Source organism: Rhinolophus hipposideros (genome assembly GCF_964194185.1).
Source record: "Rhinolophus hipposideros genome assembly, chromosome: 23".
NCBI lineage: Eukaryota > Metazoa > Chordata > Mammalia > Chiroptera > Rhinolophidae > Rhinolophus > Rhinolophus hipposideros.
The window spans coordinates 21058574-21085236 of record NC_138069.1 but is presented as its reverse complement, the minus strand read 5'-3'; the positions used below and the strand labels follow the sequence as shown (position 1 = coordinate 21085236).

The 26663-nt window shown below is 38.6% G+C and overlaps 1 protein-coding gene across 1 annotated transcript in view; it reads right to left on the bottom strand.

Moving 5' to 3' along the window:
- Positions 1 to 559: 559 nt before the first annotated feature.
- STK32A (serine/threonine kinase 32A) overlaps positions 560 to 26663 on the bottom strand; it is a 98960-nt gene continuing 72856 nt past the window's right edge. Inside the window, exons 8-13 of the mRNA XM_081035748.1 lie at positions 15811 to 15908; positions 10333 to 10449; positions 7795 to 7920; positions 5842 to 5970; positions 4538 to 4602; positions 560 to 4152 (exon numbers count right to left, since the gene is read on the bottom strand). Of these exons, the coding sequence (XP_080891874.1) occupies positions 4059 to 4152; positions 4538 to 4602; positions 5842 to 5970; positions 7795 to 7920; positions 10333 to 10449; positions 15811 to 15908 (629 nt within the window). The 3' untranslated portion in view covers positions 560 to 4058. The remainder of the gene's footprint in view (positions 4153 to 4537; positions 4603 to 5841; positions 5971 to 7794; positions 7921 to 10332; positions 10450 to 15810; positions 15909 to 26663) is intronic.

Genomic DNA, 26663 nt, shown 5'->3' with positions numbered 1-26663 from the left:
GAGAGACTATTTCAGGACAAGCCCCAGGAACCAGCTGCCCTACTGGCTGCCAAGCTATTGTGAGTCTGAGAAGTAGTGGAAAAGTCCCTTTATTCTCTCCTGAAGCAGAAATTGCTTCTAGCTGGAAGAGGTCAGAGCTGCTATTCCCTTCCTGTCCCAGATTATGGGCCTGGAAGATCCACCTGCTGTTTTGGTGTATGGAATAGGACAGGAAGATGTTGGGGTCGGAAGGCAGAGTGCTGAAAAAAGAGGTGCATGGGCTGTCTGCAGACTTAAAGCCACAGTGAAAAACAAAATCTAGAATTCTGGGTTGTGTTCCCTAAGGTGTGAATGCTAGAAGGGTCAGGTTTTTAGTTTTTATACATGGGCATTAGTTAAATTGTGTTCTATCCCATAGTTGATGAAAGACCATCTCTATCATACCGCTTATCTGGTAATGGACATTCCTCATAGCAGGAAATGCAAGTAAGAACAAGTGACTTTTGGTACCCACAACCCTCTCTCTAGGGAAAACCGTTAACACACAACTGACAAAGAAGGGTCAGCGGCTTACTGTATACAGAAGACATTTTAATACACGCAAGCACATTCACATTATAGATGCTGCAGCTGAACAGAAACATGTGTCCCATTCAAGGGCTGCCTGTTTACAACAGCACAGACACCTGAAGCTTGGAATTTTAACATCAATATTTACCAGCAGACACACGGAGCTCGTAAGAAACAGTAATCACAAGGAGACAGAGCAGGAAACAGGATTTTGTGTTGACATAATGCAAGGACAACGGGGTACTGAAACTCACTGTTTTCATGCCTTTTAGTTCAGCTTTTGAGGAAATTGAAGCCTTAGAGTTACTGCGTCAACCCAAAGTAGCAACACTGGTCCCTTCTAGCTATACTACCATTCTTTCTGCATAGCTGTTTATTCGTCCATCCAATCTAGTAAAGCTGTGATATAAAATCTAGTCATTTCTGGTTAAAACTTTCCTATCAGAAGCTAACCCACGAATTAATTTAATTACCCTAATTAATTTAGCAGTGCTCTATGCTGCTGGACATTCAGTCCTGCCCTGGCAATGACCTTAGCTAAAAACAGTGCTGTTACCATTAGCGAGGTGTGTTAGCCATTAGCAGCTGACAATTTACTTTCACAGTTAGGGTTGTGGCCAGGGTCACAGGGCTCAGGTGACCCTCCCATCCACTACAGGTCACTGCGAATGCACTGGGGGTGGGTGGCCCCACTGCAATGCTAGAGTGTTATAACCAGGGGGCGTCTGGTCTTCAAAACCAGCACAGATAAAGGAGAAAGCTGTTAGGAGAAAAGGATTCCAGGAATACCAAACCAAAAAATGCAATAGTCACCCTGTTTTCTTATCCCTGAGCCTTGGTTGTCATAAATATAGATGAGATATATCCTACCTGGTAGGATAGAAACTTTTAGCCCAAGTTATGAAATAAAACCAAAGGATCTGATTTCAAGGACTAGCAATCATGGTAAGGATGTAGGTATCCTTTTATTTTTTGGAAACTTATTTTTGTCCTAATGTTTACATATGTAATGGAGGGAGGTGTTTGTCATTAGTTGTTCTACACTGATGGATGTAATGCTTTTTTTTTCTAAGTGGAAACACATTATGGGTCTGTGAACTGAGTAAGACTGGAAACCCATCTTACCTCTGAGGTGGTGCTCTTTAGTCAGTATATCCATGGTTTCTGAAGGCCCATAGAGGTGCTTCAGGCACAGAAGCAGCTCACTGGAAATAAAAACTAGGGATTCAAACTACGGAGATTGCATTGGGTTCCCATTCCGTTATAATCTGTATAGACATGAAGTGGCACAAATAATCAGGTCTCATCCCAATGGAGAGCCTACCAATCCCACTGCCCTTTGGTAAGCATTTCCCAAAGTCTCTCCTTTGGGATCATACGTATAAGGTCACAGCATGAGGAGGTACCAGCATGAGGTAAGTCCATAGCACGTCAAGGCTTGAATCAAAATCAAATGAAAGATGGAAAACACGCAAGTGACAACCTGGAGCAGAATCTGGTCACCTTCTTGTTGCTCTTGTCAACTCGTCCCCTCTGTGAAATGGAGTCTGGGCAAGCACTTAAAATATATAGTGCTTGGTGAAAAGCAGAACAGCATAGACAATGTGTGGGGAATGTAGAGAAAAAGAATCAAACAGAACAAAAGAGCTGTTTGTTTAATTCTGAACAAAAATATGGTTGCTCTTACAGTAGAGAGGTACTGTTTTACAGCCCTGCCAGGAATTCTGGGCCTATTGGCTTAGCGAGGAGACAACTGTATGTTCTTCCCATGCTGAGATGCCCCAGTACAAACTCTCTCCTGGAAATGTCTGGTGTAACATGTAGCCATAACTGTTACTTCTGCCTATTTCCATTTGTCTGGTTTCCCAAATGGGCCAGTCTAATCTCTCCTGTTTCCAGCTTCCCATCGTCTTCGTGAGGCCCATACTCTCCATAAGTAAGGACAAGGCTTAGGTGATGTGAGTGGCCAGGAGGTTAAAACAGTCCCACACCAAGGCTATTCACTTTTTGATTCTCTAACCTGTGGCGTCTGTAGGTTCCCCAAAATAGTTCCTCTGCAAAGATCTTCTGTGTATCAGAAGAGTGGAGTTAGTCATGTACACATCTCACCTAGGAGAATTAAATTTTGTGTTTGTCAAATAAATAAAGAGTGAGATATCAATAATATTTTAAACAATTTTAGGCAATTCTGGCTGCCATTCCTGCAGTAAGCACAAGGCGGGGAGACATGGTACTACGGTTCCATGACCTCAAACCTCTCAGATATGTCAGCATCCCAAGGTTCTGAGTAAAATTCTAGTCTGTAAAGGCATGTACAATTTTCTCAACTTTTTAGTTCATTTGATATTAGCCAAATATGGAACCAAAAAATGGAAATAAAAGACAATATCAAAATGAACCAAAAAAAGTGACTTGTTTCATCGTTGAAGGGTGGCTCACTGTACCATGCTCCAAGAAAAGCTACCCATCATATGTTATGGTTAATTTAAGGGGTTTTTTAACTGTAAATTTTATTATTGTCCAAATTCACCTCATATTCTACCTTATACCATAATTCCCGTTTAAGACACAACTTCGCTGTACACAACTTCACTGTACAAGATGCACATGCTTTCAATGTGACAATATTCTTTTTTGATCCTGCCCAGACACAGGTCTTGGATAATCTTAGGTGGACAACTAGCTCTCAAGGAATACTACTAGAAGAAGGCAAGTGGTGTGCTAATAACTATTTAACAGCTGGCTTGCTAGGAGGGGACACAAAAAGACCTGATTTGTAGCCTTTGCCAATTTCCATGGTGTAAATACTCCCATCATTACCAATTTTGACTTCCCAATTTCCCATCACTGTATAGGGCATTGGGACAGATGTGCACAGCAGGCTCTTGCTGGTACAAGCTGACATGGTGTGGGAACTTTGGCACACCACTGGAAGGTCCTCCTAAATCTGTGTTACTTCTAATCTGGTCTCATTCGTTTCTTCCTGACTGAATTTCTTATCCTTATTCAGTCAGGCTTGGGATTCTGACTCTCTATGAAGTTTTATAGCTCTGAAGAGCTTCATTTAATCACACCCTAAACACCTCACTCAATCACCCACCTATGTCCACTTGTCACAGTGTCATTTAGAAGGAGTGGAAAAATAAATCTACATCCAAATATTCCTTTTGAAATAAAAATAAAAGCTGTTTCAAAAAACCAGAATGGTAGCAGTAAAAAGGCTGGGTAGAGCTCATCTAGTATAACCCTCACATTAGATGAATAAACCAAAGCAGAGAAAGTAGTTAAGTAGTGCTCAAGGTCACATAGTTGGTTAGTCGTGCAACTAGCTCCCAGGAGCCCAGAGAACTCTCTTCATTGTATCACTCTGCCTCTTTCCAAAGCTATGCATTCATTGTTTCTAAGGTGTGTGAGGTGTGGAGATGCAAGAACTACTGTCAGCTCTTTCTGATGTGGAATTCAGAAGTTCCTGTCCAGGTACCAGGAAATGTCCCAAGAAGATGTTCACTTCACAGGTTGTTATTCTGGCCATCGTCTTCTTGTGGGTCTTTGGTTGATTCCAAGGCTAGATTTGCTTGTCTTTTATTACAGTCCCTTTTTACTCTAAAAGGAAAAAAAGAAAGAGGGCTTATTCACTGAAAAGAGAAAAGATTTAAGCTTTTGAAAGGACAGCATTATGGCCAACAATAAAAAGGCATGAAACTGTCTTAAATATGTCATTGATTTTAAATGTGTAAGTCCTAGTTCCTCTGCTTTTTCCATAAACAGAAACTTGATGCTAGCTAAGCTCATTTATCTATTACAATTTTTAAAATTTCCTACAAGAAAAAAAGGTTCCTGAAATTTCCAAATGTTCTATTATAGATAAGCCTCATTATTGTAATTAGAATAAAAATGTTTAAAAACATGTTATTAAGGCTTTGCAAGTAAAGTCTGGCTGAAACACTACATCATTCGCTGGGCTGCTGTTCTTCCAGAAGCTACTTACTTTTCTCTGTTGAAAATTATGAACTCCTTTTGGACAGATTCAAGGTGCTCCTGAAGAAGGCATGTCTTCCAAAGTGAACATTGGGGGAAAAAAATAGAGGTATCGTTAGCAGACCAACGAGGACCATCAAACAGCCAATAACCTACTGAATGTCTACTGAATGGGCCAAATCAAAGCACCAGTGTATATTCAAAATGGATGTAATCTGAAAGTTTGTAGCAGGAGCGAGATCCAACCAGAGTAATAAAGGAGCTAATGAGAAAGAAACACAAAGAAGATAAAAATACGTCAACACTTTGCTCCCCACAATGAAACTGCAAGGAAGGCCTGAGTTATGGTTTATGAACTTGATGTCTTTCAGCCCAAGAAGAAATCATAGCTTTAAGGTGGGGGGGTGGGGAGGGGGGTCCAAGGGTTTATTAAGCTGGTTACTTACTCACCTCTCATCTCCTAGCCCTCATGGGAAAGGTTTAGAGGTTCTACTTGGATTTAATAAATAGACTAGAAATATCTCTTCACACTGAATTCTGATCGAATGTTCCCCTGAACAACTGTGCTGGGGTTGATTAACTAGACTTCAGGTGCAGTGAGCAGAACTGTCTTTATTTCTGACTTTCTCACAGACAGGTGAAACATTTGCTTTCACATTTCACTGTCTGGCTTTCAACACCTATCGGTGACTTTTCCATCATCATGAGAAAATGTAACCTTAAAAAAATGATAATCATGAGGCCCAGGACAGTGTCAGCCCCAGGTCCAATGTTTTTCAAAAAATCTGCAGCAAAGTAAATCTAAATTACTTCTGATGAAAAATATTCTTCTCTAAGGAAAAGAAAATATATTTTTTTAAATCTAGGAATTAAAAAATACTAAGTCCTGAAGTATTGGAGAATTTTCTTTCTTTCCCAAGCAAATGTTTAAGCGATAGGAAACTATAAAAAGGAGAGGAAGGTCAGAGATGGGGGGAGGGAAGCAAGGAGAGAGAGAAAAGGAGCAAGAGAGAGCAAAGGAGAGAGAGATTCTGCCATGTTTCACTCTTGTTCTCAAATGGGGTTACTTGTAACCCGGAGAGTTTCTGGTATCATGGGGGACATGAAGCTACCGGAGAAACATAAGCTGATAGAGCCCCTTAGGGAAGCAGCTTCATGCCGAGATTGTAGGAAAACTAGGTGTTCAGCTTCTCCATGCATTCGCAAGGTAGCAAAAGCAGGGTGCTGAGATGACCGCCCAACAGAAGCTCTCAAATGAATTTCAGCCATCGTGAAGGTTCCCCTGATCCTAAGTTTGGGGGGAGACCTGCTCACCTGAGGGGAATCACATTTCCTCATCTCCTTCTCCTTCTTTGCCAGACGCTTCTTTTTCTTGTGAAGAGGTTTGGCCTCCAAAATCATTTCCTCAAGTTCAAAGGTGGGGTCGCAATTCAGCCTGCCTTTCTGCAAGGAAGATAGGTTGGCTGACTCCTTAGATTTGGGTGTCATTCTCAAAACACACCAGACGGGATGTGGAGAGAAACACCTGGTCCTAAGGGATCAGCCCAAGGATAGTAAACTGGGATTGCCACTCTAGGTTTGGGATAAGGTATTTTCGGCATAGCTTTTCATATTCTTTAATATTTTGTTTATTTGTCTAAATTCCCAATGAGCCTCCAGTGAGTTAGAAATGAAATCAAATGACAATAATTTTTCTAAAGTTTGAGCTTTTGGATTATGTTTCTCAAAGCATGTTCTAACGATTATGTAGATTGGAATCACCTGGGTTGTTTGCTCAGCTCCCCAGTTCCCACCTAGATTTGCCAAATCTGTGGTGCAGAAAACTGTGCTTTTAACAAGCTCCCCAGGTGATTCAGATTCACACTAAAGTCGAACCATTGCGTAGAGCGTCTGTGGAGGAGGCGTGGATGGTAAGTGCGGTGGTGCGGTGCCTGGAGGAGTCGCATCCGAGTGGAAGCGACAGGAGATGGTGCCTAGATCTCCGCAGTGTCATGTGTCAACCTGCCCCTACTGGACCCTGCAAAGTAGCCAGGTAAGCCCTTGGTCCCACCCTCCTGTTGCTCCATAAGGTAGCGATTCCCCATCCCAGAATTCCAGCCCACGGCCCTCTCTCTCCCCTCACTGTGCACTTTCTCGCGACCCACCCACCAGAGTGTCTCTCTTTGCTGCTTACACACGAAGGGTCACAGTCACACATGCCCACAGCAAACACCTGGTTTAAGAACAGAAAACTCCGAGTTGTCTCTACAGGCCCCTTAAAAACTCATTATTCTGCCCATCTACCTGCAACTGCGTGTGTAGCATTAGGCTGTGGGAAGAGAGAAGGAGCTAGAGGCCTGGCTTGGGCCCCTAGGCCTCCGCCCTTGGACTCCAACCTTTACCAGTGGTCTGCAGTAGGCCACAGATGTCCCTTGGCCAGGGACTCAGGCAGTGGGAATTATTTTCCTTTGGCTCTTAGTTGTTAGGAATATAGTTCCCTGCATAGAACTACCGTGTTTCCCCGAAAATAAGACCTAACCGGAAAATAAGTCCTAGCATATTTCAGGAAGACATTCCCTGAACATAAGCCCTAATGCATCTTTTGGAGCAAAAATTAATATAGGACACGGTCTTATTTTCAGGGAAACACAGTACCAGGGACGAGGGGTGAATGGTAAAAATAATACCTCATGTCAATCCCAACAGTTTTCAAAAGACTTCACGGATACAAATTTCTACATCTTTGGAATCAGAGAAAGCATTGTTCTTTCAATGAGCAGATTCCTGGAAATGACTACAGCAGGTCTTTTTTCATATAATTTCATATAAATGACTACAGCAGGTTCTGTTTCATATAATTTTGATGAAATGCATAGGAACTTAACTCTTGGTTATATCAATCAGCCTGTGGTAATGTTGGTTTCCTTACATGTTGTTTCTCTTAAAGTCAGAGAACCTGTGACGTTAAGTGAGGACTTATGTGTTATTATGTATTGGGAGGATTAGGGCATCTTTCAAAAAAAAAAAAACATGCCACAAAAGGTGGTTAGGAGCTAGAACTGCAGACACAGACAGTCCTGGATTAGAATCCCAACTCGGCCACTTGCTACCATGTGACTTTGGTGGCCAATTCACCTGTGTGTGTCTCAGTTATCTCATCTGTAAAATAGAGATTTGGCCTGTCTAACTACACTGGTGTGGTTATCTGAGGAGACCGGGTGTGTATGTGGCACACAGAGTAACATGCACTGAGTGAGGGTTATCACAGTCTTGGTAGGGTTGACTCACATTAGGAATAAAACCTGGAATGAGCCTCTTCTGCAAGACCGCCTCCCAATTCGTATCATTCATATATGGGAAGTTCTGAACGTCAGACAAGTGAGAAAACCGTCGGTCTGGATTAGGTTCAAGTAACTGCCAATGGAATACAAACATTAAGATCACGAGGAAGGTCAAAACGGGACAAAAAAATCACACAAGTTCCCTCTAAATGTTTTCAAGTGTAGGTTTGAAGGAAACAAGGCAGTGTCCCCTTCCCCAACCTCATAAACAAATAACACAGATAATGCATACATAAACAATGTAGTAATGCATGGTTAGAATGAATTCTAGGTTGGTTTTTGCAATGTGGTGATTGAAAATAGTGTGTCCTACTGAGTCAAACATATCTTTGATAGCTGATTCCCGTACTTACTAACTGTGGGCAAGTTTGTTCTGTAAATCTCCGTTTATCTGTCTGTAAAAAGGATGATAACCTATTTAATAACATTGCGGCTAAGATTAAATGAGGCATGTATAAAAAGTGCCTAAGAGAAGGTCTCCTCTTATGAGGCAGTGAATGTGCAAACTGTTCTACGAATGAAATTCATCTCTCACTAAAAATTCAGCTGTTTTTACAGCTAATCGAAGTATATTGGAGGTGACACAGATAAGATATAATTAAGGTTACTGTTATGGTTCTGAGTTTTAGGAACTGAGATTAAAGATGTTTTCCCCCTTAACCACTCCAGAGCCAACATTGCATCAAATGGAAAATAACTCAAATGGAAAATGTCAGTTCCACTTGAGACTTGTCTTGGAGGTGACAACCAGAGATCATCAGGGTGGAATTTTGGGGTAAAAGAGCTGTCTTGGAACTTAGGAAAATCTGCTTATGGGAAATGACCCCCCTGGTTCTTCATCTTTGACATTACCAATGGCAATGTCCCTATTCCAAACCAGGGAACTTGACCCATAGACAAGAGACACAGGTTGGAATCCTTGGCCCTCACCACCTGGCCTGGGCAGTTGTTTTGTCTTTGAAAAAAGCCAAGCTCATCCTCTTTGGCTCCACATTCTTTCTTTCACAGAATCATTCAATACATACTATTGAGATCCTGCTACAATTGTTCTCAATCTTTTTGGTGAACATGGGCATCTTGAAAGTCAGATGAAAGCTGTGGATGTCAGTAATTCAAGTACCAAATTTTGCCACCCGTCAGGCTCTGTATTAGATGCCAAGAATACAATGGAGAACAAGTGAGATGGGGGCCCTCCCTTATAGGATTTAGAGGACATTGGTCGTTAACCCAAGAATCACACACATACAGTGTGTAATTTCAAACTGTGCAAAACGCTATGAAGGAAAGACATCCCTGTGTGAAGTTACAATAGAGGGAGGCTTCCCAAGGAAGTGATCATTTGAGCTGAGATCTAAAGCTGTGCTTTTCAAACTATGTAGCAGGGCCAGTTATTGGTTGGTTCATTTATTTAATTTCCAACACATTGAAACCAGAATGTCGTGTTCCTGTGCACGGCTAGCATGTAGTTCCACACCATGCACAATTTGTGACTTGAATTCAATGAATTCACTTGAATCCAAATCGGCTTGTACCCTGTTCAATGAGATGAGTCTACTGACCATGTACTTAGAGGCATCAGTGATATCAAATTATTAATACTATAAAAACTTCTAAATATTTCTCTTAATTTCTGTACTTGTCATGGATCTGTAGGAAACAATTCACAGACTTGAACCAGTCAGTGAATCACATTGAGTAACACTGGTCTAAAGGAGGGAGCTTGGAGAGCTGGGGAGGGTGACAATGTCCTAGGCAGAGGGGTTAGCATGTGCAAAAGGCCGGTGGTGAGAGACTGATATAAAAGGGTGAGGAGGCAGAGGGGAAACGGAAGAGAAAAAAAGGTCAATGCAATTTATGTGAAATCAAAAAGGGGAGAAAAATAAAAAGGCTTGAGGGGTAGTTAGACCCTTTATACCATACATATTATTTTGATCATTGTTCTAAGAACAATGGGAAGACAATGAAGTTTGCTTGACCAGATCACTGTGGGGCACAATGGAGAACAGAGGGAATATGTAAAAGTGTACAGGGGAAAACCAGCTATACGCAAGACTTGGTGGCAATATGATTAGGAAGATAACAGTGGAGATGGAGAGAGGTGATAGATTCAAAAGATATTTAAAAGGTCAAATTACAGAACTTGGTGATGGATTGGATATGGGGATGATGAATGATTTCTGGTTTCTGGTTTGCATAAGTGGATGGAGGCAGAGGCTAGTTACAGAGAAAGGGAACATTGGAGAAAGTCCAGGAAATTAAAAACTCCATTTTGGGCACACTGAGTTTGACATGGGTTTAGGACATTCAAGAGGACATGTATATTGTCTCAATGAAGCCATGTATTTGAAAGCTGTTAGCTGCAAATCCCACTCTGGAAATGTATATCATCATGATTGCTTCCAATATTGTATAGTAGCTTCTAATCTCAAACCAGAGAGCATGCTTTTTTATCATTTCCATTTGTCATGCAGTCAGTCCTTCTTACCTTTTTAAGAAGTGACACCATTTCCTGTGACCAGGCAGAAGGATAAGTCACGATAGCTGTCTCAAACATGTGTGCAATTTCCTTGCTGGAAGTATTGGAGCGAATATGATATGGTCTCTTAAGGGAGAAAAGAAGTAAAAGTCTTCATTTTTATAGGGTAAAAGAAGAAAATCTGCAAATGTTTCCAAGCTAAATTTTCAACCGGTGAAATCTCAGTATCATTTTCTAATCTCTTCTAGCTGGTTGTTGTGTTGTTATGCATACATGGTCCAGTGTAACCAGACCTCTTACTTAAAAACAACAACAACAACAACAATGAGAAATCTATAGTTTCTTGCGAAATCTCAGAATTTTTAAAAGTTGGGCCAAACAAAACATTCCCATGGTCTAAACACACCACTGAGATGCCAACTTGGAACTGTTTTGTAAGGTAACTTATATAAGTATTTACATAAGGTATCTCAGTAAATAAGAATTTTAAAGACCTATTATTTAAGTGTCGATTATAAAGAGATCCAGAGTTTTACCATATACCTCTTTTCACTTGTTCAAATAAGTTTAGAATAGAAAGTTAGCCAGAAAACTTCAACCCCTATCCCAAATGCTATGAATACCTGGTTTATGGGGTGAAGTAGAAAGTTTTCTGATGAGGCAAAAATATTTTTACTTCTGAGGGAATCAAGTTTGTTTATAGTTTTAACTTTGGGGGGGAAAAAACGAAACAAACGAAAGCAGTGATTTTATTAGTTTTCACAAGTGTCCAGTAGAGGGCAGCTTTTACCTATAGTAAATCTATTTCATAAAGGAATCGTTAATACTGGGATTTTCTCTTTTATGTGAGCTACTTAAGGCCAGAGATTATAACATACTCACGTTTTGCCCATGGGACCTACCACCTAGTAGGTGCTCATTACATGTTTGTTGAATGAAAAAAATTTCCACATTTGATTAAGCAGTAAGACACTTAGTATGTATATGTATGTGTACAAAGTGCCTGGCCCTTTTGAAATACTTAGTCAATGCTTGTGGACTGATAAAACTCCTCCATTTTCCCCAACTTAGTTCAGTATCTCCCCTGTTGCCATTAGTACTAAAAGGTCATGTAATTAAGTGTTTGAGCTCTGAAGGCAAAAGAATTTGAGGGCTCATTGGAGTCACTCAATTTGAGTTTCCATTCCTTCATCTGTAAAATGAACCACCTCATGAGATTTTTGGGGAAAATTAATGGCATGATATGTGTAAAATTCTCAGTACAGTGGCTAATATATATTAGACACAATACAGGAGAGATTTTTGATTTTTACTGACACAGTGTAAAAAGGGTCGATATAAACGTGAAACGTGAACAGTAAGATGAGTCATCAATAAAGGTGATGTAAAGAAGGACTTAACTGAACACGTGGCATGTCAGTGTCAGTCTCAGGGAACCACGAAGTGCTAAAAGGAAATGAGCCAAACTTTATTTTGTATGCAAGGTTTAAAAATACCTGCCACATATTTTCTTCCCTTGAGACTGAATAAAGGACCATAGGTAATCCATTTGTCTCCGTAAAGATATAGGGGAAATAACCCATGTAACTCAATTATCAGAGAAGGAGTGCTGGGTATGCTCTCATCATCATCAGTGTTTATTATTTCCTAGCCGAAGGACACTGAGTTACTACAAGTAATTCATTCATTGGATATTGTTAAGAGTTGGGGCAGGCTTGGCATACTCAAGCTTCCACGGCTGTATGTGTGTGCACATATATTGTTTCCTTTTTTCTAATTTTCTTCTTTGATTCATTGCTGCTTCTTGACCTCCTGTTTCTTTGCCATATAAAAACACAAAACCATTTGATAAATGAATAATTAACGGATGAATGCCACAAGGAACTGGTTTAAGAGTGTTTTCATTTACTTGAGGCCATATGACTGAATTTAATACTTATTAAAAATCCTCTTGGCCTGTCAGCTTATTAAAAATAGTCAAACTAAAAAAAAAAAAAAAAAAAAAAAAAAAAAATAGTCAAACTGCCTTTGTCTTATACAACAACTTATTGTTCTAGTTCTAAATTTTTAAAATCCATGTTAATTCACCAACTACTAGAATTCTATATTTACCTGTTTATCAAATATTTGTCAAATACCTACTATATTCCATATGTTCCCGCACATCTGTCAGGCATTGGAGAGACCGTGAAGTACAAGACAGACATGACTTCTGTGTTGGTGGAGCCTACAGTCTACTTATGAAATAAGTAGAAATATAAACGAAATATATACTATACACAAAAATTACAGTGCGCAATATCAGGATATATCAAATGATTCTAAGGCAGCATATAAATTAAGATGAGCATATAAAGAATAAGCAAGGTGGAAAAGGTTAAATGTTAGATGGAGAAAATGACGTACTGTGATTATAGTCATACTTTGCATTATCCATACGTATTAACGTATGATAGGGACCTTGCTTTTATGATGGCAGCAACAGCTGGGAGACAGAGATGACAAAGTAGGTTGGTCTGTGAACAAGTTTAGAAACTATGGGGATGTTTACAAGCACATTTCTCTTGGAGGCATATATTTTTCTGTAAGTAAGAGTTTGTAAAGGAGGAGAAATTATTGTTTAGCACCCTTCTTCTGTGGTTTAGTTGTGTTGAGGGTTGTAATTAAAGGCTGGTGTTTCATTTCTTCAGCTTAGCTGTATTTTGAAACATAATTACATGCAGCCTTCTTGGTGATTCTTTTCTAGAATGTGTCAGAATTGATTTGTAGTGACTTGTTTCTCCATTCATTCAATACGCATTTATGTGCCTATTTAAAGTTAAATACTGTGATATTACTAAGGTACGCAAGATACATACTTCACCTTTAATGAATTTACAATCTAATAATATACAGGAGATAAAAACACACAAATTTATATACCTGGAAAAATTTACAAGGACAATGTATTTACAAAATTAATTTAATCCTAAAAATAATAATAAAATAGATCTAGGTGTTTGGATGTAGAAAGTTCTACAGTTTATTTTAAGTGGAAAAAAGTGTCAACAAAAAGACATAGCATAATTCTATTTTTGCTGAAACAACAATAATGATGCACATACGTGTATATGAAAATAGATTATTCTTATAAGAACAGAAAAGGTTTGGAAGTGAATGCAGCAAACTATTAATTCTCGAAGGTGGGATTAGAAGGTCATAGGAGGGTTTAATTTTTTTTAATTTGGAATTTTCTTTGCCTTAGAGGATCTGGTTGATTTTACCTTCATTTTTGTGCTTCCCTGTATTTTCCAGTAATTTTGAATTCGGAAGGGTCATAAGAGAGATAAAGTACATAAATATTTGGAAGAGATACAGATCACTTTACTTAGAGATCAGACAAAGTCTCTTCACAGAAGTTACCATGTTGTCATGGGCCATAAGAATGGGTAGGATTTGAATATGAAAAGGTGCGGAGAAAGGTCTTCCTCACAAAGAAATTTGGGACAGTCCAATAGCATGTTTTTTTCTAGAAATGATCAATGTACATTGGATGTAAAGATTCTGAAAAGTCTGCAATTAAGACACATTCTTAACTTTATTCAAACTCAATTTAGCAATTCCCAAACTTATTTGAAGACTGTTTTGTTGTTGTTGTTGTTTGTTTTGAAGAAGACCAGAACTTACCTTGGGAAATATCTTTTTAGGCAAAGGAACAAGAGTAAAAAAGCCCAACATGCCTTGAGAGACGAGGAAGTTCATAAAGAGTCAGAGTCATTCAAATTGCAGCAAAACCTGAAAAATTAACCTGGTTCTAAAGGGCAAAGAATGCCAAGCTAAGATATTTGAAGACTGTTTGTATTTGTTGGGTGTGTGTGTGTGTGTGTGTGTGTCTGAGGGTGAATATATGAAGCATTGGGAACAAAAGCATTTTTTTTTTACATGAGAATTCAAGACATGGAAAAAACCTAAGTTTCTGTCAACAGATGAATGGATAAAAAAGATGTTACATCTATCTATCTATCTATCTATCTATCTATCCATACATCTACACAGAGGGTACCAAAAAAATGTATACACATTTTAAGAAAGGAAAAGACTTTATTAAAATTGTAATGCTCAATATATACCAATGACAAAAAATGAATACAAGTCACGTATATACATTTTTTGGCAACCTCTGTGTATTTATATACACTATATCTATATATATATAGATATAGATATATGTAGATATACCCATATATATGAGATATGTATATATCATATACATATATATATACCATGTTTCCCTGAAAATAAGACCTAGCCGGATAATCAGCTCTAATGCATCTTTTGGAGCAAAAATTAATATAAGACCCAGTCTTATATAGTAATTATAGTAAAATAAGACCGGGTCTTATATTAATTTTTGCTCCAAAAGATGCATTAGAGCTGACTGTCCGGTTATGTCTTATTTTCAGGAAAACACGGTGTGTGTATATATGCTGTTTGTGACAACATGGATGGACCTTGAGGCATTATGCTATAAGTGAAATAAGTCAGACAGAGAAAGACAAATATTGCATAGTAACACATGTATGTGGAATCTGAAAAAAGGAAAAGGTCAAACTCATAGAAACAGAGAAAAGATGTTACCAAGGGGTGGGGGGTGGGGAAAATTGGGACAGGTTGGTAAAAGGATGCAAACTTGCAGCGATAACATGAATAAGGTCTGAAGATAATGAAAACCATGGTGACTAAAGTTGATAACGCTGTATTGTACAATTAAAATTGGCTAGGAAAATAGACCTTAAATACACACACACACACACACACACACACACATTCAGAAACCTAACAGTCACTTTTCTTCACCTTTCTAAAGCAAAAAAAGAAAATGACAACGTTGACACATCAGAGAGACAACAGGGAACTACCATGGGAGGGAGAAAAAATACTTTCTCAGTAACATTCTTCCTAGTCATTTTCTTAGTTTAAGAAATGTTTCTTTTGTTTAAGAAATGTTTTATTTTTAAAGGGAACTATTCTAACTTACCACTGAATCCACAATTTAGGAGCCAAATGACAGACAGGTCTCCAGCAAGACAGGACATGAATTGTGTTATATTACTAATTCACACTCACCTTGGGGAAGTGTCTGAATTAGAGTCCTGAACTGTGACTGCAAAATGCTTTTCTATCAACAAACAAATATATTTATACAAAATATTTAGTGAGGTGTACGGATTTCCCCTCTCTGGGACTTTGTAATCTCCATATTCTTTTAATTTTATCTGCGTTATTCAATGTGAATGCACATGTTCGGTCCCATTGGTAAGAGAGTGAATGAATGACTGTGTGCAGAATTCCCAAGGGTTGTTACCCCAGCTTTCATAGTTGCTTTCACCTCACAAACTGCTTGATTTTTAGCAAAAAAAAAAAAAAAATCAAAAATAATCCATCTTTTCATTCTAAAAATGGAACTTGCTGGTAGAGTAACCAAAGAGAAATGTGATTCTACTATACCCGGCCTCTCAGCAGCTCATATGCTGTCACTCCCAGGGACCACCAGTCAACGGCAAAGGAATAGCCCGCTTCTCTTCTGGAGTTGAACATCTCAGGTGCTGAAAACACGGAAAAGTCACATCTGTTTTATTCCCTGAGACACCAGCAAATCTATTTTCCCAATGTGGTCCTCCAAAGGCAAAAATACCAGAGTAAAGGGTAGAAACACTTTTATAGATACTTATCGTCCATTACTAGATTGCTCACAGCAGGCAAACATTTCTAATGTTCTAATCTCTCTCCGGAGCCTCATTCATCAACCAACATAGCAGGCAGGCACAGGCCTTAGTGGACAAATGCTTTTCTTGTTTAGAACATGCACCTATGAAAAATTAGATCTCATCAGTCCTCAAATGTGCGGCTGACCCTGAAATCAAGGAAGCTGAGTAGATGTTATTTGTTGCCTTGATTTGGCAGGTTTGTGCTAAAGGACTGACATTTCTATCACAGTTGGAAACTGCTCTCAAGTTGCGGTGCCCTGGATAAGTTCTACATCTCAGTCATCTTGAAGAGGTAAGGGCAGCATTTGCAGCCTGCTATTGGGGGTGAGGGAGGAGAAAAGTGGGAGTGGGCACTCTGAGAGATAATGTCTTACAGCAGCTATAACATATGTACTTGAATGGACCCTACAGTCAGTTTTACCGCCTGTGGAAACCCCCAGTTATGCAATATCTAAGCACTTCGACACAACATGAGCCTTCTACTGTCTACATACTCTTCCAGGAATATCCCTAACTCCTGACAGGTGGAGTAGGGAGAATGGAACATGAAGCAAGGGCAGGTATCTCATCTGCTTGCTCACCACTACGTTCCTCGTGTCCAGTATTAACCTGGCATGTAGAGGCACTCAGGATACATTTATTGAATGAATGAATGATGCTGAATCAGTCAAGCAATGGTTGCAATCATTAGTTCTAGAGCTGTGCTATCTGAGTTCAAAATTTGCCTTGATCACTTACTGTGACCTGGAACAAGCAGTAGGTTAAGTTTGAGAATCATCACCAGCAAACTTGAAATAATAATGCGGCAATCTTCATAGAGGTGAGAAATTAAATGAATTAGAGCATGCCAAGAACTCAGCACAGTGCTCAAAAAATGAGGCACTCTTCTAGAAAGGCAAACATCTGTAACAATGGGAATTTTACCTAGCCAAAAGCTACACACACCTGACCCAAGCCCCTGGTAGGACGGTACTGGCTCTGGACAAAGGAAATGGGTGTGACGTGGGCCTGTGCACAGGCTTGCCCTGCCCGGTGCACTCAAGTTCTAAGTAAAATCCTGTGGACAACATCCAACTAGAGAATGTGGCGTCCCTGTGCCCTGGACTGACCTTCACGTAAGAGCCTGCTGTGGCCCCACTCCCTAGGGGAGTCACCTTATGTGCATCAGTGCGTCCTTTCTCCCATAAAGTCACAGCTCCCCATGCAATTTGGGAGATAATGGTCCTGGCCCCATGGCACCCCACGCTGGGTGGAATGGACTGTAGTTCTGCTTTCCCTTCTGAGTATCTCACAGCAAGTCATCTGAGATAGTCCCCCAGGTGACAGGTGACAGAAATCTCAGAGAAGTGCAGAGACCTTTGAGGGATAAACAGACCATCATGCTGTAAGAAAATAACTAACAGAATAAACATTATAAAAGCTGCGAATTCTGTCATCTTGGATCATCCTCGGAGTTTATATGAGCATCTGTTTCTTTTCTACGTACTCTTATTTCCAAGGACATTTTGAGGGCATTTGAATTTGTGTTCATTCACTCAAAAAAGACTCATGGTGTGCTAGGCATTGAGGAATTTCGGTAGAACACTAAGAAGAAACATCGTAACAACATAAAAAAGCACAACAGATGGGTAATTCTTTGAGCCCTCAAAGAGCTTAAAAATCCGTGCAGGGAGATGACGGTTTTCCTCAACACTTCAGGAGGGTCCCCTGTTCTTGAGAGGGAACAAATAGAGGTGGAGAGGAACTAAGCTTCCTTCGAAAGGTCATTGGGTATTTTGTTTGATTTTTAAAGTATTTCCATAAGTACATTCAGAAAAGAAAATAAAACGTAAAAGAACAACTTAACAAGTAGTTATAAGCAAATGGCCAGGCGACTGTTACACAGGTCACAAAGTGGAATCTTGATGCCACCACTGTGTCCTGTCCTGTTCACAACCCTAGAAGTAACCATGATTATGTTGATTTTGTTAGTAATTTTGTTCCGTTTCCACATAGATTTACTATCTATGTATGCATTTCTAAGCAATACTTCATTTTGCCTATTTTATATATGTATACATATATATGTTCATATAACATATGTGTATATACTGTATATAACACATATGTTATATATGTGTGTATGTGTTAAATCCTAATTGTTTTCTTTGGTGTCTTGCTTTTCTTCCTCAAGGTTTTGTGTATAAGATTTATCCAAATTGCTGCACACAGTTTCAGTGTGCTCACAATCAGTGCTACATGAACATACTGTAACTTACCTACCTGTCATACTGTTGTTATAGCTATTTGGACTGTTTTCTATGTGGGAGTATTGTGAACAATGCTCTTATGAATACTCCTATACATGAAGACTCCTGTAAATTCACACATCTTTCGGGTACGCTCTTGGAAGGGGAACTGCTAGGGATGGGATATCTATCTTCACGTACATTAGAAAACGCCAAGCTGTTAACCAAAGTGCTTGTACCAGTTAACACTGGGACCAGCCATGTATCAGGCGTCCTTTTGCTCAGTCCCCTTATCCACAACTGCTGTTAACTGATCTTTTGATGTATGCCATCTAGTGAGAGTATAATGGTCCTTCATTGTGGTTTAAATTGACATTCCCCTAATTACTAATAAAGTTGGCTACATTTTAATGTGTGTTAGCTCTTTGGATTTCTATCATTCGGCTTTCAGATTATAAAACAACTAGAGAGTAGATTCTGGTAAGGATGTAAAGAAAGGGATCCAAAGCAATATATACCTTTGATGCAATGGAAATAATTAATAGCATTTACAAAAATGATTCTAAGTTTCATTTACAAATAATGTGTATATAATGAAGGTTTTCTGAAAAGGCATAAACTATAAGGTAGTAAACTACATTATAAAGCCGCAATAATTAAGATTTGAAAACGACAGGATATAGATGCTAGCACATAAAGATACTTAGTTTATGAGGAATATATTTGAAATCAGCATAGAAAGGATCTTATTTAGAACATGGTCTTAAAACAACTATTTAATAGGCCAACAAAAAGTAAAGTTGGATCCTTACCACAAATCTCCAGTCAAGGTAATATATATAGCTGGATTAAGTAAAAAATTGAAACTATAACGATAATAAAAATATTAGGTAACCATATTAAAAATCTGGAGGTAAGAAGGTCTTGCTAAGAATAGCATCAAAGATAGAAACTATACAGTAAAAAGACTAATGAGTTGGTGATGTCAGAGATACAGTTGTTTATGTCAAAAATACCGTAAGAACAACAGCAACAAAAAGTAGGAAATTATATTTGTAACACATATGATACACTAGAATTTAATAGTCCCAATATATAAAAGGCAAGAATTATTTTAAAAATTTTAATTACAGTTGGCATTCAATATTGGGTTAGTTTCAGGTATATAGCATAGTGGTTATACATTTATATTAACTTACAAAGTGATTCCCCCAGTAAGTCTCACACCCACCTGACACCATCTTTAGTTATTACTACATTATTGACTATATTCCCTAAATTGTACTTTACATTCCCATGACCCTGCCAATTTGTACTACTTAATGCTTTCACCTTTTTCATCCAGCCCTCAATCCCTCTTCAATCTGGCAACTATTAGCATGTTCTCTGCATCTATGAGTTTCCTTTTTTCTTGCTTGTTCATTTATTTTGTTTTTTGAGATTCCATAAATAAATTAAATCATGTGGCTATTTGTCATTCTCTGTCTGACTTCACTTAACACAATACCCTTTTAGGTCCATCCATGTTATTGCAAACGGTAAGACTTCATTTTTTTTTAAGGGTCAAGTAATATTCCATTGTATACATGTACCACTTCTTTATTCATTCATCTGATTGGAGTATTTAATCCATTTAAATTATTGATAGGTATGTAGTTATTACCATTAAAAAATATTATTATTATTATTATTATTATTATTATTATTATTGGGGGATATTGGGGAACAGTGTGTTTTTCCAGGATGTCAAGTCATTTTTTCAATCTAGTTGGGGGCGCAGCTCAGCTCAAATCAAGTTGTTGTTTTCAAGTTGTGAAGGGCGCAGCTCGCTGGCCCATGTGGGACTCAAACTGGTGACCTTGATGTTATGAGCTTTGTGCTCTAACCACTGAGATAACCAGCTGTCCACTGGTGGCTCAGCTCCAAGCTCAAGCCGTTGTTTTCAATCTAGTTGTGGAGGGTGCAGTTCATTGGCCCATGTGGGAATTGAACCAGCAACCTTGATAAGAGCTTGCACTCTAACCAACTGAGCCATCTGGCCTGCCCTTATTGCCATTTTTATTAATTGTTTTCTGATTGCTTTTATAGTTCTCTGTTCCTTATTATCTTGCTCTCTTCTGCTGTATGTTGTTGACTCACCATAGTGTTGTGTTTGGATTCCTTTCTCTTTATTTCTTGTATATCTCCTGTACGTTTTTGGTTTGTGGTTACCATGTCCTTCACATATACCAAGCTATGTTTACAGCAGTCTATTTTAAGTTGATGGTTGCTTAAGTTCAAACAGTCTATGATCAATACCATTTTTACTCACCTTGCCACATTTATTTTTTGTCATCATTTTTTACTTCATTTTTGCGTGTGTGTTTGTGTATCCTTTAATATCACACGATTATAATTCCACTTGATTGTCCTACTTTCGCCTTTTAGCCTTTGTATTAGCTTTAGTGTTAGTTGATACACTGCTTTTATTACGCATTTGCCTTCGTCAATGAGAATTTGTTTTCTTTGTGATATTTTCTTATTCATAGTTTTAATTTATTTTTCTTCTTTTTAAAAGAAGTCCCTTTAACATTTCTTATAATACTGGTTGGATAGTAATGAACTTCTTTAGCTTTTTCTTGTCTGGGAAGCTCTTTATTTCTCCTTCGATTTTAAATGATAAGAGTAGAATCTGGGTAGAATGCTGGGTAGAGTAATCTTGGTTTTAGGTCCTTACTTTTCAATACTTTCAATATTTTCTGCCAATTCTTTCTGTGCTGCAAAATTTCTGTTGAGAAATCCGCTGACAGTCTTATGGGAGTTCGCTTGTAGGTAACTAACTGCTTTTCTCTTGCTGCTTTTAAGATTCTCTCTTTAACCTTTGGCATTTTAGTTATGCTGTGTCTCGGTGTGGGCCTCTTTGGGTTCACTTTGTTCGGGACTCTGTACTTCCTGGACTTGTATGCACATTTCTCAGGTAAGGGAAGTTTTTCAGTCATTATTTCTTCATATAGTTTTTTCATTTCCTTGCTCTCTCTCTTCTCCTTCGGTACCTCTAGGATGCAAATGTTGTTATGTTTGATGTCATCCCAGAGGTCCCTTAATCTATCCTCATTTTTAAAAATTCTTTGTTCTTTTTGCTCTTCTGATAGGGTTTTTTCTACTACCTTGTCTAACTGGATCCTCTGCTGCCTCAAATCTTCTGTTAATTCCATTTAATATATTCTTCATTACAGTTATTGTAGTCTTCATTTCTGGTTGGTTCTTTTTCCAATCTTTCCTATCTCCTTTTTAATGTTTCCTGTCTCTCTGTTAAAGTTCTCACTGAGATAATCTATTCTTCCTCTAAATTCATTGAGCGTCCTTATACTCAGTGTTTTGAACTCTGCATCTGGTAGATTGCTTGCCTCCACTTTGTTTAGTTCTTTTTCTGGAGTTTTGTCCTGTTCTTTTATTTGGGACATGCTTCTTTGTTTCCTCATTTTTGGCTGCCTCCCTCTGTTTGTTTCTATGCATTAGGTAGATCTGCTATATCTCCCGGTCTTGGCAGAGTGGCCTTATGCAGTAGGTATCCTGTGGGGCCCAGTGGTGCAGTCTCCCTCGTCTTCTGAGCCAGGTACTCCAGGTGTATCCCTTATTCAGGTTGTACCTGAACCTTGATTGCTGTTGGCACATGAGTAGGTGGGATTGACCCTCAGGCTGACTGGCTGTGAGGACTGGCCATGTCTTCAGTGGATAAGCTGTTCCACAGGAGCTGACCCCATAGAACAGGATTCATTTTAGTGGGGTTCTGGTGCCTATTGACTCTGCCCTTTGGGTCTGTCATTTGTGGAGGTGGTTGGGTGGTGCTCTGGTATGGTCTGAAGCCAGGCACCTGGTGTGTTGGTTGTGGGGTCTCTTGGGAGGGGCTCTGATGTAAGCCAAGGTCAGCTACTGTCTGTATCTGGCCTGGGGCCACCTGGTAGGAGGTACAAAGTGATCTTCAGTTGGTAACTACCTGTGCTGGGCTTGGAGGCACCTGGGAGTAGTTTTGCTGTGAGCCATGGTGAGCTGCCACTAGTGCTAGGCTTGGGGCTGCCTAGCAAGACGTGCAGGGCAGGCAGAGCCTAGCAGCTGTTTGTTTGGGTTTGTGGGTCTTTGAGCAATTTTAGGAAAGTCTGCAGCACAGACCCAGGCTTGCCCCTTATGTGGGTTAGCCTCTGAGAGACGTTCTGGCCAAGTGTATGAATTGGGTTGGGCAGGGTCTCAGAGAATCATCAGGGTGGGTTTAGAGTCATGTTGGAGGTTTTAATGGAGACTCAGACTTGGGCTTGCTAGGGGGACAGCTGAACAAAGGAACAAATTGGCAGAGAGAGCTGCTCCTCCAGCTGTTGCCCTGAAGCCAGACAATGCAGTTCCTTTCTGTATGTCTTTGGTGTCTTTTGAGCTGCTGTCCCTTTGCTGAAACTTAGCGTGAGTGTTTGTGTGTGAGTGAGACTGCATGGGCCCTTTAAGAGGATGCTTGGTTTCCAGCAGCCTTCTGTCTCACCCAGACTGAATCTTTGCTGATTTTCACATCCAGCTGTTGTGGGGACTCTTCCTCCCAGCACTGGTGCCTGGAGCTGTGGAGCTGCATGTAGGGCTGAGATCCCTTGCTCTTTAGTGGAGATCCCTACAGCCCAGGTATCCCTCCCAGTTCTTAACCGCCACATGTGGGTATGCAATCAGCCTGGTTCATGTCTCCACCCCTCCTATCAGTCTCAACGTGGCTTCTTCTATATGTCCTTAATTATAAAACTTCTATTTGGCTAGTCTTCAGGTGTTTCTCAAGGGTGATGGTCCTACAATTTAGTTGTGATTTTGATGAAGTCATTGGCGGAAGTGAGCACAGCGTTTACCTGCTCTGCCATCTTGACGAGAAGTAGAATTCTTTATATAATCGTTGAAAAACATCAGAATAGGATAAAAGTATTAGCATCCTAGTAGAAAATGGATAAAGAACACGAACAAGAAATTTACACAGGAAGTCAAAGAAATGCAATTATCATATCATACTGAGTACCATTTTTTCTTATCTTTTCAAGAAGGTTAAGATATTGATAGTGCAGCCCGGGTGAGGATGTAAGGAAGTGAATATCCTCACACGCTTCCAGAGCAAATGAGTAGGAATCAACCTGAACTTTCAGGAGGGAAATGCATTAACATTTATACCTTTTGACCAGGAATTTTTTGGGAATTTATCACAAGGAAATAATTAAGTTGCAGGATATATTTCTGCTAACAGTGTTGATTTTTATTACAAATGTATTTATATAATACATAATTAATATAAGACCTGGTCTTATTTTACTATAAGACCTGGTCTTATTTTACTATAAGACCAGGTCTATGATATGATATGATATAATATATTATATAACATATAATATAATATTATAATATAACATTATAATATAATATTATAATATAATATAATACCTGGTCTTATTTTACTATAAGACCGGATCTTCTAGAGCATAATATAAGACTGGGTCTTATATTAATTTTTGCTCCAAAAGATGCGTTAGAACTGATTGTCTGGCTAGGTCTTATTTTCAGGGAAACATGGAATAATATAATATAATATAATATAATATAATATAATATAATATAATATAAAATATAAATAATATACCATGATTCCTGAAAATAAGACCTAGCCGGACAATCAGCTCTAATGTGTCTTTCGGAGCAAAAATTAATATAAGACTCGGTCTTATTTTACTATAAGACCGGGTCTTATATAATATAATAAATATAATATATTGTAATGTAATATAATAATGTAATATAATATAATATAATAATGTAATATAAGACCTGGTCTTATATTAATTTTTGCTCCAAAAGACTCATTAGAGCTGATTGTCCGGCCATGTCTTGTTTTTGGGGAAACACAGTAATGTTCAACAATAAAGAATTGGTTAAATACATTTTGATGCAGCCCTCTATTCTGTAGCATGACCATGAAAAACCATGGTTTTATATATATGGGCATGGAAAAATAAGCGGTGTTAGTTGTCAAGACCCAGAGTCTAGAGTCAGAAGCCAGTTTCAGTTTCGGCTGAGGTGCGTTTGTGGATGGGAGGCAGCACAGCAGAGTGTTAAGAGTTAGAGCTCTGACGTCAGACCCTGAGAGCTGTATCCATAGCTTCCCCTTGGGCAGAGCTTAACTTCTCAGTCTGCACATCTCAAGTGGGAATAGCAATAGTACCTGCCTCATAGAATCGCATTTAGCTTAAATGACTTAATACATGCACCTAGAATAGTTTGGCGCATAGCAAGAGCTCAGTAAATGTCAGCCATTATACCTTCATCGTCGTCATTACCATCACCATCAATGTTCTAGGCTCGAGATGTTTTGTGACTTGTGTTTAACTTTGTGCTCTTCTAGTCACTTCCTGTATGGTTAGGATCATGTCACTTTCTCTCTAGGCCTCATTTCTTAAAAATTTATGAACTCAGACTATTACTAAAACCTATTTCATAGGGTTGCTCTGAGAATTTAATAACACAATAAATGTTAAAAACGTAGCAAAGTGCTTGAGACATAATAAAGGCTCACTATAGGCTGCCTATTAGTATTAGTGTGATCACATTATAATGGGAAAACTTAGGCTACAGAAATCCAGTATAATCCAGCTTAAAAAAAATGTATGTATTTATGTGTTTACAGACAAAAGGTCTGGAAGGAAACCATAAATATCTACAAGTAGAGGGATCAATTTAATTTTCCTTTGCTTATCTGCATGTTACACATTTACTATAGTGAGTTGGTTTTTAATTTAAAGAAGAATGTTTTAATTGGGTAAGCTCTAAGTGATGTAACTTATATTCCCATAGACGTAAGAGTAGGAAGAAGGAAGGACTAGAGTGATGGGATGGAGCGTGCAAGAAGAAGATTATGAACAAACGGTGGTTAAGAACTGGCAGACTGCTCATCTTCTCATTTCCAGAGTCAGTCAAGAAATTCCTTCACAATATGCCCAGCATCTCACATTAATAGATATTGTATGTTCCTATAATCTGCATTCAGTATTGCATTCCTAGTTTTGTTTCTTTTTTAGATTTTCTTTTGCTTTCTGGTTAATTGCTAATTAGTATCCTAACAGCAGACTATAAAATGAGTGCTGGTGTATGTCTATTAGGTAGATTTTGCCAAATTATTGGGAACATAATTTTTTAAAAAAGGAACAGACTTCTACCCATGATACCTCTTAGAAAGACTCCCATTCGAAACTCAAAGCCAAGGGCAACTTCTGGATAAAGAGATAAGCAATGACATACAGATACTCATTTTTTAAAAATAAAACAAGAAACATTTCTAACAGTTTGGCCTACCTAAATTGGCTTACAATTATATAAGAATCACAAATAACATTTTTTAAAAATTTCTCTCTCTTACAGGGAAAAGTTTGATTTTCTAAAGTCAGAGCTTGATGTAAATCAAGGCTTTTTCAGTTACTATGCATGTGATCTTGGGCAAATTACTTAGCTTCTTATTTTCCTCATTGTAAAATGGTGATAATTATAGTCTGCCTTATAGGGTTGTTGAGAAAAAGAAGTAAATAAATGAGTAAATGAATGTAAAACATTTAACACATTGTCTGGTCCAGAAAAGACTTTCAATAAATATTAGTAATTGTTAATTATAAGGGTGAAGATAAACAGGCACAGAGAACCTTGATCAGATTCCAATTTCTAAGCTCTATGTTGTGAAAAGACTAGCAATGCCCATTCTGAGGAGAATTGAATGACACGGACGTTGTATTTAAAATTACTGGGGAGAGAGAAAGGTGGCCTGCATTTACTCCTCTCACCATGGAAACCAGGCCTAGAAAACCCAGATGCACATTTTCTGATTTGGCTCCAAGAAAAGAGTCCTTAATATGGAAACCCAGGAAACCTGCAGAATAAACCCATCAGACCATCAGGTTTGAATAGTCCTTTTTTATCATTTGAGTACCATGATTTTTAGTCAGAAAATAAGCTGAATTGTATGTGTCCATTTTTTTTAGAAGTGACTAAAGAGATTTGTTCCCTCCACTGATAATTGGAAGCCAGGAAATTTGCAGTTGTTCATATATCATATAAAATAAAATAAGGCTCTTTTTTTTTTTTTTTTTTTTTTTTTTTTTTTGCCATGGAAGATTTCTTTCTCTTGGAAATCTAGGTGGCCCTGCAGGTAGGGGTTCTCTTTTTGCTCTTTAGTTACATAAGGAAGAGAATAAAACACTAAAAGAAAGTGGCATTGTTCTTGCCCTTGATTTCAAGTTCAAACATTTTGCCTGTGAATTACTCTGACCATATCACGCCAGTACAATTCATTCCACCCCTGACTTCATCCCACCAGTTTAACCAGCAACAT